General features: G+C 36.7%; 2 protein-coding genes and 1 non-coding gene across 3 annotated transcripts; 1 reads left to right on the forward strand and 2 right to left on the reverse strand.

The window, feature by feature from the left end:
* Positions 1 to 1251: 1251 nt before the first annotated feature.
* Positions 1252 to 4700, reverse strand: LOC136067703 (uncharacterized). The gene is made up of 5 exons (XM_065773912.1): positions 4504 to 4700; positions 3775 to 3901; positions 2552 to 3355; positions 1887 to 2260; positions 1252 to 1489 (listed from the first exon to the last, which is right to left on the reverse strand). The coding sequence occupies exons 1-5, from the start codon at positions 4698 to 4700 to the stop codon at positions 1252 to 1254; spliced, it is 1740 nt and encodes a 579-aa protein (XP_065629984.1).
* A 7827-nt stretch (positions 4701 to 12527) lies between these two features.
* Positions 12528 to 15147, forward strand: LOC112024125 (uncharacterized). Its single transcript, XM_065773913.1, has 4 exons — positions 12528 to 13547; positions 13886 to 14284; positions 14439 to 14738; positions 14887 to 15147. The coding sequence occupies exons 1-4, from the start codon at positions 12528 to 12530 to the stop codon at positions 15145 to 15147; spliced, it is 1980 nt and encodes a 659-aa protein (XP_065629985.1).
* Positions 12907 to 13015, reverse strand: LOC112026066 (small nucleolar RNA R71). The gene has a single exon (XR_002884324.1). It is a non-coding gene; the product is annotated as a small nucleolar RNA R71 (small nucleolar RNA).
* Positions 15148 to 15357: the final 210 nt, after the last annotated feature.

Consider the following 15357-nt stretch of genomic DNA (forward strand, 5'->3'; position numbering starts at 1 on the left):
GCCAGGCATGACCTAGGTTCTGTTTGATACTTAGAAAAATGATTACAAATATCAATTTACCCAAGGAATATGGTTCAAAGAACCAGGCATGAACTAGGTTCTATTTGATACTTAGAAAAAAGATTACAAATATCAATTTACCCAAGGTATATGGTCCGAGGAGCTAGGCATGACCTAGGTTCTGTTTGATACTTAGAAAAATGATTACAAATATCAATTTACCCAAGGTATGTGGTCTGAGGAATTAGGCATGACCTAAGTTCTGTTTGATACTTAGAAAAATGATTACAAATATCAATTTACCAAGGTATGTGGTCCGAGGAGCCAGGCATGACCTAGGTTCTATTTGATACTTAGAAAAATGATTACAAATATCAATTTTCCCAAGGTATGTGGTCCAAGGAGCCAGGCATGACCTAGGTTCTGTTTGATACTTAAAAAATTGATATGAAGTATTAATTTACCCAAAGTATGTGGTTCAAGGAACTCAGCATAACTAAGGTTCTATATAACACTTAGGAAAATGACATGAATTATTAATTTACCCAAAGTATATGGTCCGAGGGACCTAGCATAACTAAGGTTTATTTAACACTTAGAAAAATGATTTTAAATATCAATTTACCCAAGGTATGTGGTCCGAGGAACCAGGCATGACCAAGGTTCTGTTTGATACTTAGAAAAATGCCTTACAATATCAACTTACCTAAGGTATGTGGTCCGAGGATCCAGGCATGACCAAGGTTCTGTTTGATACTTAGAAAAATGCCTTACAATATCAACTTACCTAAGGTATGTGGTCCAAGGACCCAGGTATCACCAAGGTTCTATTTGATACTTAGAAAAATGAGAAGAATAACGCATATTATAATAAACGAAAATGTGGCAGAAAAGACTTTCATTAATAATAATACACTCGTAGGTTATTTACATTCTAGGGGCACGGTACACCATTTTCATCTAAATCTTCAAGATAATATGCACCTATTCCAGCCACCGAAGTGATGCAATATGACCCTTCTTAGTTGGGCTTAAATTTCCCCGTGCTGGGTTCTTCGCAGTTCCTAAAACCTTTCTTAACACCAAGTCTCCAGACGCTGGCAGCCTTAACTTCATATTGGCATCATACCCTTGCTTGAGCTTATGTTGATAATATGTCAATTGGACCATGACATTCTCTCTTCGTTCTTCAATTAAGTCTAAGCTCTTCTCTAACAACCCATCATTGTTGCTCGGAGTGAAAGAACTCGTTCACAGTGTTGGGAATCTAGTCTCCAAAGGAATTACGACCTCAGCCCTATAAGTCATTAAAAAAGGTGTCTCCTCAGTAGACCTATGAGGTGTAGTCCAATATGTCCAAAGGATGTGTGGCAAGTCTTCCACCCATTTTTCCTTCGCATCATCCAGCCTCTTCTTGAGTCTACTCACTATGACCTTATTAACAGTCTCGGCCTGTCCATTTTCCTGTGGATAAGCTGAGGTGGAATATCTATTCGTAATGCCCAAGTCACAGCAATACCTTCTGAAGGCCTTGCTATTAAACTGAAGACCATTATCCGAGATAAGTGTATAAGGGATTCTAAACCGCATGAAAATATTTTTTCAAACAAATCTCTTTGCATCCGTGTCCCTGATATTCACCAGTTGTTCAGCTTCAACCCACTTAATGAAGTAATCTGTGCCGACCAGCAACCATCTCTTATTCCTTACTACCTTAGGAAAAGGCCTTACAATATCTAAACCCCATTAAGTAAAAGGCCAAGGGCTGGATAGCGAATTAAGGACACCCCCTAGTTGATGAATGTTTGGAGCAAATCTCTAGCATTGGTCACACTTTTTCACATACTCTTGTACTCCCTTTGCATATTCGGCCACCAAANGTATACCTTCCAGGATAAAGGTTCTTGCAAGGAGACCACACCAATTGATTTTCCATCCATGTTTGGGATTCAGCGAACTCAGCCACCAAATCCGTGAGAACTTGACCCTTGATAGAGGTGCGAGGCATGTACTTGATATCGAAAGCCCCTAAGATCGTACCCCACTTGGCAATCCTTCCAGTGTAATTAGCACTCCAAATAAGTGATTTAAGCAAAAGTTGGGTTAAGACAACAATTGTATAGGATTGGAAATAGTAGGAGAGCTTACGTGTAGCATGCACTACTACTAAAATGGCTTTTTCCAACGGCAGGTATCGCACCTTGGCCTCATGTAGTGACTTGCTCACATAATAAACTGGCCTCTGCACACTACTATTAACCTGTACAAGTACCAGGCTCACCACATGGGAAGCCACAGCACTGTAAGTAAACAAAACCTCATCCACCTCAGGTTTGGATATAATGGGTGGCCAAGATAGGTATTCCTTCAATTGTTGGAAGGCTAAGAAATAGTCCTCGGTTCATTCAAATCCCTTCTACTTGTTCAACAATTAGAAGAAAGGTCTACACCTGTCTGCTGACCGAGAAATGAATCGGTTTAAAGCAACAATCATCCCTGTTAACTTTTGGACCTCTTTGGGATTCCGAGGTGGCTGTAAATTATTAATTACTTTAATTTGGTTAGGGTTGAATTCAATTCTGTAGTGTGTAACCATGTACCCCAAGAACTTCCCAAATTCGACACCAAAAAAGCACTTAGAAGCATTAAGTCGTAGCTTGTGTCTCCTCAAGATCTCAAAGATATTCCTGAGAGCGTTAACATGCTCGGATTCCCACTTACTCTTAACCACCATGTCATCTATATAAATCTTAATTTTTTTCCCTAGCTGTGGTTCAAATATCCTAGTCATCATCCTCTGATAAGTAGACCCTACATTCTTTAGACCAAAAGGCATTATCTTGTAGTGGTAATTCCCAATAAGGGTAACAAAAGTTATCTTCTCCTGATCGTCCAAAGTTAAAGGTATTTGATGGTATCCTTGAAAGGCATCCAAGAAACTCATCCGAAGATGACTCATAGTGGCATCCATCAGCTGGTCTATTCGAGGCATGGAAAAAGGGTCTTTGGGGCAAGCTTTATTCAGATCTGTGAAGTCTACACATATCCACCACTTCCCATTCTTCTTCTTCACTACCACTGTATTGACTAACCACTTAGGGTAGAACACTTCCTTAATAGCCCCAGCTTGCTTAAGCTTATTCATTTCCTCTTTAACAGTATTAGAATGCTCTTTAGATGAGCACCGAGGTGGTTGCTTTTTAGGGAGGACAGCTTGGTTGACATTCAAATAATGGCAAATGAAGTCTGAATCCACCCCAAGAGCTTCATAAGTATTCCATATGAACACATCAATATTCTTCCTTAGAAATGCTAATAGCTCTTCCTTCTCCTGAGGGGGCAACTGAGCTCTGACCTGAAAAAAAACTTCTCTGAATCACCATCTATAATAATTTCCTCCAACCTCTCACATTTTGCCTCTTCCGACACTGTGTCTGTAGATAGGACCGAAATCCTTGATTGCTATGAGCCCCCCTCAACAGAGGCCGATGACTCAGCTTCAGGCTGATGCACAATCGCAACCACTGGGCACTGCCGAGCCATGAATTGACTCTCAACTAGCTCTTCAATCTGGTCCCTTGAAGGATATTTCACCTTTAAATGCAGAGTTGAAGAAACGGCCCCTAGGGCATGGACTCAGGGCCTTGCCACAATAGCAGTGTGGAGGGAATAAACATCCACCATAATGAAATCTACCTCCACTACCTCTGAACTTGCTTGCATGGGCAATCTAATCTAACCCCTTGGAATGACAACTTTCCTATCAAAGCTTACCAAAGGTGAATCATAGGTTATCAAATCTTCAGGTTTCAAGTTTAGCCATTTGTACAAGCCAGGATACATAATCTCTGCACCACTGCCCTGCTCCACCAACACCTTATTCACATCATACCCTCCTATCCTGAGGGTGACTACTAAAGTATCATCATGAGGTTATATGGTTCCAACTTTGTCCTCATTTGAAAAACTCAGCACCAGTCGGATCTCCACTCTAGCCCTCTTTGGCTTAGAATTAGAATCCTCAGTAGGTGGCCGATTCACAAACATCACCCTCGAAGGATGAGAACCAGTCCTCCCAAGAGTAGCAAAGATGACATTAATTGTGCCAAAAGGGGGCCTTGAGGAAGCATTCCCTTGAGCCCCTGACCCTGCTTGGTCCCCTTGCCCATTGGGTCGGTACAGAAACTATTTTAACCTTTCATCTCTGACTAGTTGCTCTAGATGATTCAACAAAGTTCTACAGTCCTCGGTGGTATGTCCTCGTTTCTGATGGTACTAGCAATGAAGACTTTGGTTACATCTCATAAGGTCTCCTCCCATCTTGTTTGGCCATTTGAAGTAAGACTCATTCTTGATCTTCTCCAAAACTTGATGTACAAATTCTCGGAACACCGTGTTAACCACCTGAGAAGCCGTAAACCCAGATTTCCTAACAAAATCCCTTTATGGTCTGTTATTATTGTATTTGTCTGACCTAAAATCCCTCATGTCCTAAGGGATAACCTTAGCCTTTCCTTTCCCTTGTTGCTGGTCTTCTTTAACCCGCTTGTATTTGTTAATACACTCTTTACCGACTTCTTGGTCAAGGACTTTCTCAAATCTTGCTCGACAAGCAAGCCGACCTTAAAAGTTCTCATAGCCACATCATCAAAGTCCCCATCGATCTCATTGAACATCTCCTCGTATTTGTTTGAGTGCATTTTCAAGATCTCCCCCTCTCTCATGGACATAGACAACAAGGAATCTAAGGGTCAAGGAACCCTACTGCACGTAATAAAGCGAGATCCAAACACCCGAGTGAATTCCTTAAAGGAATCAATGGAACTTGCTCCTAAGCCATTAAACCATCTCATGGCCACGGGCCCGAAACTGGAGGAGAACACCTTGCACATCAAGACTTCATTCTTGGAGTGCACAACCATTCTCTAGTTGAAGTGGCTCACATGCTCCACATGGTCTATTCGTTCATTGTACATGGTGAAAGTGGACAGAGTGAATCGCTTAGGAAGTCTCCCTCCCTCAATTCTGCGTGTGAAAGGTTATTTGGAGATTTGGTTGAGCACTCTGCTCATCATATCATTTCCCAAGCCTTTGGAAGATGAGTTCCTATTTCTACGCTTATGGTGGTAGTCCTCATCATACAAGAAAGACTCACTAGGTGGAGTCCTTGACTTGGAACAATACTTATTACACTTGTTTTTGTATAAAGTTTTTTTTTTTTTTTTTTTAACATTAAAATTGCTAAAACCCTATTTAAAATCAATTATGTCACAAGAAGATTAAGTAGATCAGCTATATTATTGAAAATGAAGTGCTAATAAGACCTAAACATAAAAAAATTTTACATCTTAAAAAGCAATAAGAAAGTATTTTAAATAATAATATATAAAATTAAATAAATATTATTTAATTGATATTTAATTATAAAAAATCTCCACTCTAAGTTATTCGTTATCACCTTCAACCTCAAAAGTTATCAAGATAACTCTTGTTATGGTAAAGAGCAATTATTTTGAAACATCTTTATTTAGGGATAATGTCTCTTATGGATATTGAAGGCAAAAAAAAAAAAAAAACTCTTAGTCCATACTCACGAAAGGAAGTAAGATACTAACTTTTGATTTGAGAATGAAATCCTAATCCTTGAGTAAAGAATTAAAATTGGAGTTAAAATATATATATATATATATATTTAAAAAAGGAATCAATCTCGTTAAGAATTTATGGGTGTTTTCAAATTAAATCATACACGTTAGGAAAATTTAAATGAAATTTTGTACTTTAAAAAACATTTCAATTCAAATCATAAAACCCATTAGAGGTATTCGTAAATGGAAAATGATTGTAATAATAAAAAAAAAAAAAAGATACACCGCATATTTTGGAATGAAATAATGGCCATAGATAATAGATACATAGTTGAAACAATCACACAGTATCACTAAATGAGTGCATGGTTTGAATTGAAAGGTTTTTAAAAAGTGAAAAAACTTAAACCACTCCCATACAGAGTTTTAGATTGTAGGTAGTAAAAATAAATAAATAAATAAAACGATTTTGTGTGTGACTGTTATACTTACCTTGGAAAGAGGTTATTCAGAGATTAAGCCGTGGATAAGGGGGATTTGGAAGTGAACTAAAAGATCTTTATGCCATTATGATTATGGTGTGGTAGTTAAAGTCAGTTGGAATTGGATATGTTGCCTCGTGATACTGAGGCTGAGGGTGGATAGCAAACCAAAAAGGGATTTTACATTTACAAGTACTTACTAGCCGCAAATGCCTTCAACAATATATGCAAGACAAAATTCATGTTAGCACGTAACAACCAGTTAACTTTGTACATCCCAACAACATATATCACAAGGATTGCATGTATACCACATTGTAGGGAATATTCACGAAATAGATAGAAAAAAATATGTGCCAAATAAAATAATTACACAAGACAATATTTACGTAGTTTTGTAATTTGCCTACATCTGCGTATATCACAAGGATTGCATGTATACCACATTGTAGGGAATAATCACGAAATAGAAAGAAAAAAATATGTGCCAAATAAAATAATTACACAAGACAATATTTACGTAGTTTTGTAATTTGCCTACATCCGCGTAGTTCCAGTAATTTCTATTCATAGGGAAAAAATACAAGATGCAGCAGTACAGTTCTCTCTTAAAACAACACACCAAAACCTAATTTCCAAACAACAATTTTTTCTATTTTGCGCACAGGATTCACAATGGACTAAGGCTTAGGCCACTCCATGGACCAAACCTCTGAAAAAATCTCATTAAAAACTATAACAAGGCTGAGAATTATTATTCTATGAGTCTCATTCCAAGTATGTTATTTCTTGAAAGAAACAACAAATTTTTCTTATCTTTCAAGAAGTTGACTTGAATTATCAATTACTATATATTCGGCAATGTTTCTTGTTATAACTTTTAAGTTTTTTTCTTAGCAAAAGAACTTATAGTATGTACCTTTAAAGGAATTTTCCCAAACCGATAATGTCAGCAAATATCTTTTTGGTATGTTAGGCAAGCTATCAATTGGATGAATATATACACTGGCAAAAAGATCTATTTGAAACATTTGTGCGCATTTGAGATCCATTTGGCACTGGCAAACATCTCCTACAACAGGAATCCTCATCAAAACAAGTACATTCCTTTTGGACCGTATCAGCATATTTAGTATATACTCTTTTTATGTAATGGGGCAAAGAGAGCTTACACTTTTTTGTTTTTTGTTTTTTATTTTTATTTTTATTTTTATAGATAATGAAAAATTTTATTAAGAAAAAAATAGCCAACCCAAGTACATTGGAGATGTACTATGGGAGCAAAAATCAAGAACCAAAATTACAATGATCAAGTAACAGAGGAAGAGAAAAACAAGAAAAATGTGACAGGGCCATACACCAAATAAGGAGTGTGTAAGAAAAAGGACTTACTCTCTAGCAAGGACCATTCACATCCCTCAAAAGAGCGAGCATTTCTTTCCCTTCATATACACCACATCAAATAGTGCGGCACAAGTCTCCAAAGATCTATATTGTGATGCCGCCCAAATTTACCTTGCCAAGCTTTAAACACCTCAATAACCTTAAGTGGCATAACCTAATGCAGCCCAAACAAACAAAACACCAATGACCGCAACTCACAAGCTAAAGGACAATGAAGCAAAAGATGATCCACCGACTCTCCAAACCTCTTACACATGTAACACCAATCAATGACAACAATACACCGTTTACGAAGGTTATCAGTTGTAAGAATCTTACTGAAAGAAGCTGACCATGAAGAGAAAGCCACCCTTGGAGGAACCTTCGATTGCCACACCAACCTCCTAGGGAAAGAGAGGGGAGGGTAGAAAGAAAGATAAAAACTACTAACCTCAAACCCTTCAGTCTTAGCTAACTTCCAATAAACCTTATCAAGGCCAACCCCCTGCACTTTTGAAGAATAAATAATTTTCATGAACCGATCAAAAGATTCTTCCTCCCAATCTTGTGGAGATCGATGAAATGAAAATTCCAATGTAGCTACCCACCAGACCAACCCATAACCTCCACCACTGAAAAATCCCTTGCCCTGCTAAAACCATAAAGTTTTGGAAAAGCTTCTTTGAAGGAACAATCCCCACACCACACGTGTTTCCAAAACTTCACTCTAGTACCATCACCCACATCATACCTTAACAATTTAGAGAAATTCAACTAGCCACTTTTAATAAACCTCCATAGATTAACACCATAAGGAACTAGTCACCTTTTTTGTGCACCACCCACCCCAAACATTCCCATATTTCACCTCTATGACCCTCCTCCGTAGCACATCTACCTCTAAACCATACCTCAATAACCACTTGCCCAACAAAGCAGTGTTAAAACTTCTCAATCGTTTAATACCTAGCCCCTCAACCTGCATTGGCTTGCAAACCTTAGCCCATTTCACCAAGTGAAATTTAGAATCACCATTAATACCACTCCAAAGAAAATCTCTTTGTAGTTTCTCCATACGATTAGCAACCTTCCTAGGTATAGGAAGAATGGTAAGGAAATAAGTAGGTAAGGAGGATATGGTACTTTAGATATGAGTGACCCTACCGCCCTTAGAGAAATAAAGCATTTTCCAACCTGCTAGTCTTCATTCCATCTTCTTTAAAATAGGATTCCATAATGATACCTCCTTGAATTTGGCGCCTAAAGGAAATCCCAAATATTTCAAAGGAAGAGAAGAGTGCCTACAACCCAACAACCCCATCAGCACATCCAGATTATGTATCTCTCCAACTGGAACCAACTCTGATTTTCCCAAATTAATTTTTAACCCTAAAACCTCCCCAAATCTATTCAGAATCTCCCTTAAAGTAACTAATTGATTAGGATCAGCATCACAAAAAATAAGAGTGTCATCCGCAAAAAGGAGATGAGACACCATCATTGAAGCACTAGTAGTAGAACCTACAGAGAAGCTCGTAAATTGTCCAACAACTGCAACCACATCCAACATACAACTCAAAGCCTCCATAACAAAATCTGAGAGCAATAGAAATAGAGGATCCCTTGCCTAATCCCCCTAGAGCTTCCATAAAAATTAGAAGGACTCCCATTAATCAGTATGGAAAATTTAACAGTAAAAATGCAATACCAAATCCATTTTCTCCACTTATCGAAAAGTCCACAACGCTACAACATGTACATAAGAAAACCCCAATTCAGATGATCATACACCTTCTCCACATCTAACTTACACAAAACTCCTAGAATCCCAGTCTTCAATCTACTATCAATACATTTAGAAGCAATTAACACTGAATCCAAGATTTGTCTACCTTTCACAAATGCACTTTGTGAGTCTGAAATAAGCCCATGTGCTACCCTTCGAAACTGATTAGCTAACACCTTTGAAATAATCTTGTATATCCCACCAACTAAGCTGATTAGTCGAAAATCCTTAATCTCCATAACATCTACCTTTTTAGGAATAAAGGCAAGAAAAGAAGCATTAAGGCTCTTCTCAAACACAGCTTGAGTATGAAAGTTTTAAACACTTCCATAACTTCTTTCTTCAAAATACTCCAACAAGACTGTAAGAAAGCCATGGAATAACCATCTGTGCCAGGAGCCTTATCACCATTAAAACCATTAATCACCCTAAACACCTCCTCCTCATTAAATGGCCTCTCTATACAAATATCATCTTCCTCTAAAATTCTAGAGAATTCCACATCATCTAGGATGGGTCTATAAGCCACATTTTCAAAATAGAGTTGCCTGTAGAAATGAGAAATACACTCAGCTATATCCTCCGGATCTAAAGACAACACTCCATCCACCATAAGAATATCAATGGAGTTAAATCTCCTGTAAGAATTGGCTAAACGGTGGAAGAATTTAGTATTCCTATCTCTTTCTCTAATACAAAGAACTCTAGATTCTTGTCTCCAACAAATTTCTTCCAGTAAAGATGTTTTTTTTCTAACTTCCCTTGGATTCGATCCAACTCCAACCTTTCCTTCGCCATTAGACCACGACTTTCTTCAATATTCTCTAAATCACCAAGGTCCTTCCACAATTGTTTACCATGTTCTTCAACATTTCCAAAAACCTCCACATTCCATTTTTTCAAATCAGTTTTCAACATCTTTAATTTTTTTGCCAAAATAAAACTCAAAGTACCTTGAAAATGATAAGATTCCCACCAACATCGCACTGTATCCACAAAACCTTCATCCTTAAGCCACATGTTTTCAAAACTAAAAGGTCTTCTGCCCCTAGGTTGAAAGGATCCACCTTCTATGACAATCGCAAAATGATCTGAGAGAAGCCTAGACATTCTACGTTGGCAAACAGTAGGAAACTTATCCTCCCAATTTGCAAAAAACAAGAATTTGTCTAGCCTTGCCTTCGACTTAACTTCTCGAGAATTAGACCAAGTAAAAGTTTCACCTTCCAAAGGGAGATCAATCAGACCTTTCTCTAAAATAAAATAAAAAAACTCATGCATAGCAGCAGTATAAACAGTAGAACCAGCATGTTTGGAAGGAAATCTTACCACATTAAAGTCACCTCCCACACACCATGGAACACTCCACCAACTGCTCAAACCAAATGAAATCCCATAATAACCTCCACCCCCTCACTGAATTAGGACCATGAACTCCTGTAAATGCCCATTCGAAAAGATCTACCACACTTTTAAATTTATAAGACATCGAAAATCATCCCACTGCTTCCTTCACTTTATCCATAACCCAAGTATCCCACATCAACAACACTCCTCCAGAAGCTCCACAAGAGCCTAAATATGACCAATCAACATGTTGTCCACCACACAAACTGAGAATCATAGCTCTAGTTATTAACTCTGATGTGCATGAAATATATACAATAAAGTACTCACATATCTATATATTTAGCCTTACTTTTATGTTATTTTGTGACTGATTATATGATATCTTTGTGTTGCAGTTAACAAAGGCTTTGCATGGAAAGTGGGGCCAGGCCAATTAAATCAAGCCAAATTTCATCCAACTAGGCATGAATTCAAGAGAAGTCTAGCCCAATTAAATTTAAGTCCAATTGGAGCAAGGAATCAAAAGAAATTTGCACCAAATCCAAGTCCAATTCGGATTAGGATTCCAGCTTGCTCATCATTTAGTATTTTTGGCATAACTTTTGGCTTAGATGTCCAATCGAGATGATTCAAGTTGGGCTGGAAATTTAACTTAAAGGACTACAACTTTGTAGTTACCAAAAGCCCGAATTCTGACGTTAAATGGGCCAAAATAGTCGGTTAAGTGAAGCCTAAAAATATGGAATTTTCTCTAAACGGGAATTCAATTTGTAATTGGATTCCTTGACCTATTTAAAGGCTCTTTAGGGCAAAATTCAGGAGGGGAGGCTAGTGTTAGAGCTGAGGGCTAAATGTATAGAGAGCTACGACTACTTCTTTGGTTTTCTTTCATGACAGTTAGTTTTAATTATTTTTCTAGTTTAATGTTTGGTATTTTATTTTTGTTTTTTCTTTCAATTACTATGAGTAGCTAAATTTATAATTAGGGTTAAGGATGAAACCTTGTTAAGGATTATTAGTAATATTTATGTGATTTGATTTTTCCCACAATAGTTGTTCTTTAATGATTTGAATTGTTTTTGCTTCATATCAATTGACTAAGATGGGATTCTAGATATGAGTTCAATCATATTTTTCTCATGATTTAGGATTTGTCTTAATTAATTGAATGTTTGGTTTATTAATTTTTGATTATAAAATTGGATATCATTTGTGATTTGTCTGTCAATGGATACAATTTATGATTTGATTTTTAGAATTGGATATATCTTGTGATTTTTTTGGCTACGGATACAATTGATGATTTGGTTTTATACTTAAGAAGTGAAGAACAACATGCTTTAGATTTTTAAACATAAGTTTTAATGATGATATTTTCCATGATAGCAAGATTGATTTCTAGATTATCATGCAGTGGTTGGGAAAAATTAATGATCATAAATATATACTGATATGACTTATAAGGTGGATTCCAAAACCTTAATTCTTTTCTCTTGATTGTTTACATCTTTTTATTGCTTTATATATTTTACTTAGTTTAACTATTTGCTTAATTTTATTATTTGCTTAGTTTATTTAATCTTAGAAAAACCAATTTTTATTAAACTAGATTAGGATTAATTTGGTTAAGGTTTAATTAATTTCCTATGTTCATTCAAGTCCTTGTGAGTTCGACCTCGTTCTTGTCAAACTATACTTCAGTACGGTTCGTACACTTGCGAGTATTTTAAAATTTCACAAGAAGTTTTTGGCGTCGTTGCCGAGGACTTGGTTAGGAAAATAAATTAGGTCTTAATTGAATTTTTCCTTCTACTAGTTGTAGTTAAAATTTATTTTTTTTAAATAAAACAAAAAAAAAAATTTCTTTGTGCTTGGTGTATGAGAACTTGGATACTTGATAAAGAAAATCACCTTGTTAGTTTTGATTATTCATCGGCAATGGGAGAAATAGGAGATGATTCAAAAACTTTTAGGGAGTTGTTCTCACCCATAACCACCAACCCTCCATCTTGCATAGTATTGCCTGTAACCACTACTGCATATTTTGAGTTGAAACCACAGATAATCCATCTTCTTCCTACTTTTCATGGATTGGATAGAGAAGATCCTTATATGCATGTGAAAGATTTTCTTGAGATTTGTGCTACTTGTAAGTTCCAAAATTTCTCTGATGACTCTGTTCGCTTGCGTTTATTCCCTTTTTCCTTGAAGGATAAGGCAAAAGCATGGCTTAATTCTTTGTCACCTGGATCTATCACTTCATGGGAACTGTTGGTCATAAAATTCCTCTCTAATTTTTTCCCAATGGCCAAGACCAATGCTTTGAGGAGAGAAATTGCAGATTTTTATCAAGATGAACAAGAGAAATTTTATGAGAGTTGGGAGAGATTTAAGGACTTGATCTTAAAGTGTCCTCATCATGGTTTTGAAACATGGAGACTAGTACAATATTTTTATAATAGTTTGACTCAGACAAATCGTAACATGATTGAGTCCATGAATGGTGATGGATTTTTGAGTCTTATGGATGATGAGGCATACAAATTTCTTGAGAATTTATCAGAAAGCTCACAACAATGTGATTTTTCTAATCGTAGAGAGAGATCTGCCCCTGCAATTAAGAAAAGAGGATTGTATGAAGTCAGTGAAGATTTAGACATAAAAGCTAGGTTGGACAATCTCACTCGTAAGGTTGAAGCTTTAGGTAGAGGGATGAATTCTGTCAATCAAGTTCAATGTGAAACATGCTCTATTTGTGCAAGTCCTATGCATACAACACAAATGTGTCCTTCTATAGTTGGTTACCTTGAATACTATACTGAGCAAGCAAATGCACTGAATAATTATGGAAGGCCACTTGCTAGTCCATTTTCAGAGACATACAATCCAAATTGGCAAAATCATCCTAATTTCTCTTGGAGGCAGAACCATTCCCCCACAAATATAGGTGGACAACAAGTGCATCGACAAAGTCAATTTCATCCACCTACTAAGCATTTCCTCCCATTTCTCAATCAACTCCTCAATTTATGGCACTACCAAGACAACAATCATCTTTTGAGGAGTCTCTCAAAACTTTCATGCAATCAACTAGCCAAGCCATTCAAGATGAAAAATTCCACCCATTTGAATACTCAAGCTATTTTTAAAAGTTGGAAAATCAAGTTGGCCAGTTAGCAACCCAAGTTGGAGAGAGGGAAAAAGGAAAGTTTCCTAGTTAACCTATACCTAACCCAAAAGGGCAATATGCAATTAATGGTTCTTCTAGTTCTACTCATGCATATGAATCTGTTCAGTCTATTACTACCCTTAGGTTTGATAAGCAAGTTGATAATCAAGTGAAAATGCCAGAAGTGGAGGATAATGAAAATACTGTGTTATGGGAAAAAGGAGTTCACAATTCACAGGATAATCTTAAAGAAAAGAAGGGCAACTTAACCTCAATTCTAATTCAGGATCTTAGTTCTCCCCTTGATAAAAGGTTTGTTCCTAAAACTCTATTCCCTCAAAGTTTAATCAATCCTCAGAAAAGTGCACAATTTGGAGATATTTTAGAGGATTTTAAGCAAGTGCAAATTAATATTCCATTTCTTGATGCAATTCAGCAAGTTCCTGCTTATGCTAAGTTTTTAAAAGATCTTGTGACAATGAAGAGAAAGACAAATGTCCCTAAAAAAGCATTTTTGACTGAGCAAGTCAGTTCAATCATTCAGAATAAACATCCAGTGAAATGTAAGGACCCAGGATCCCTTACAATTTCATGCAAGATTGGGGATCCGTCTCATTGAGCGAGCTTTGCGAGATTTTGGGGCAAGTGTGAACCTAATGCCATATTCAAGTTATTTACAGCTAGGTTTGGGGGAGTTGAAACCCACAACCATGACACTTCAATTAGCTGATAGGTCTGTAAAAATCCCTAGAGGTATTATTGAGGATGTGCTAATTAAGGTGGATGCATTCTACTTTCCTGTTGATTTTGTTGTGTTAGACACTGAGCCTGCTCTAAATGCTAGTACACAAATTCATGTTATTTTGGGTCGCCCTTTCTTAGCCACATCCAATGCTTTGATTAATTGTCGAAGTGGTGTGATGAAGATCTCTTTTGGGAATATGACTGTTGAGCTTAATATCTTTGACATAAGTAAGCAAGTACTACACAATGAGGATATTTGTGAGGTTAACATGATTGGGAGCTTAGTCCTTGATACTTTCATATAATTAAGTTGTGAGGATCCTCTAAAGGCTTGCTTAACCCTTTTTTTATTGCAATTTGGATACTGAAAAATCAATTGAGGAGGTCAATGCATTGTTGGATTCTATTCCTCTCTTAAGTATTGATAGCTGGCAACCAAAAGTTGTTCCTTTTCCACTTTCTTCACCCCCACTCCCATCTATTGTAGAACCACCAAAGTTGGATGACTTTTGGAAACACCAATTGATAAGTATACTTCAAGTGCATAAGGAAGCTATAGGTTGGAAAATTGCTGATATTAAGGGTATTCGTATTTCTGTGGTTATGCAAAGAATTCACTTGGAAGACACTGCAAAAGATTCTTAACATGTTTTTGACTTAGGTAAGTTACAATATCATTGGACTAGTCCATTCATAATATGCATTATTTATCTCCATGGTGTTGTTGGGGTTTGGATGGTCTTGTTTATCAGGATTGATCTCCAGTTGTGCTAAATCTTTTTGCCAAAAAAAAAAAAAAAACTTTTTCTTGTTTATTTTCTGCTTTTAGATTAATATTTTTGTTTATTTTTTTTT

Source organism: Quercus suber, unplaced genomic scaffold (genome assembly GCF_002906115.3).
Source record: "Quercus suber isolate HL8 unplaced genomic scaffold, Cork oak 2.0 scaffold_82, whole genome shotgun sequence".
Classification (NCBI taxonomy): domain Eukaryota; kingdom Viridiplantae; phylum Streptophyta; class Magnoliopsida; order Fagales; family Fagaceae; genus Quercus; species Quercus suber.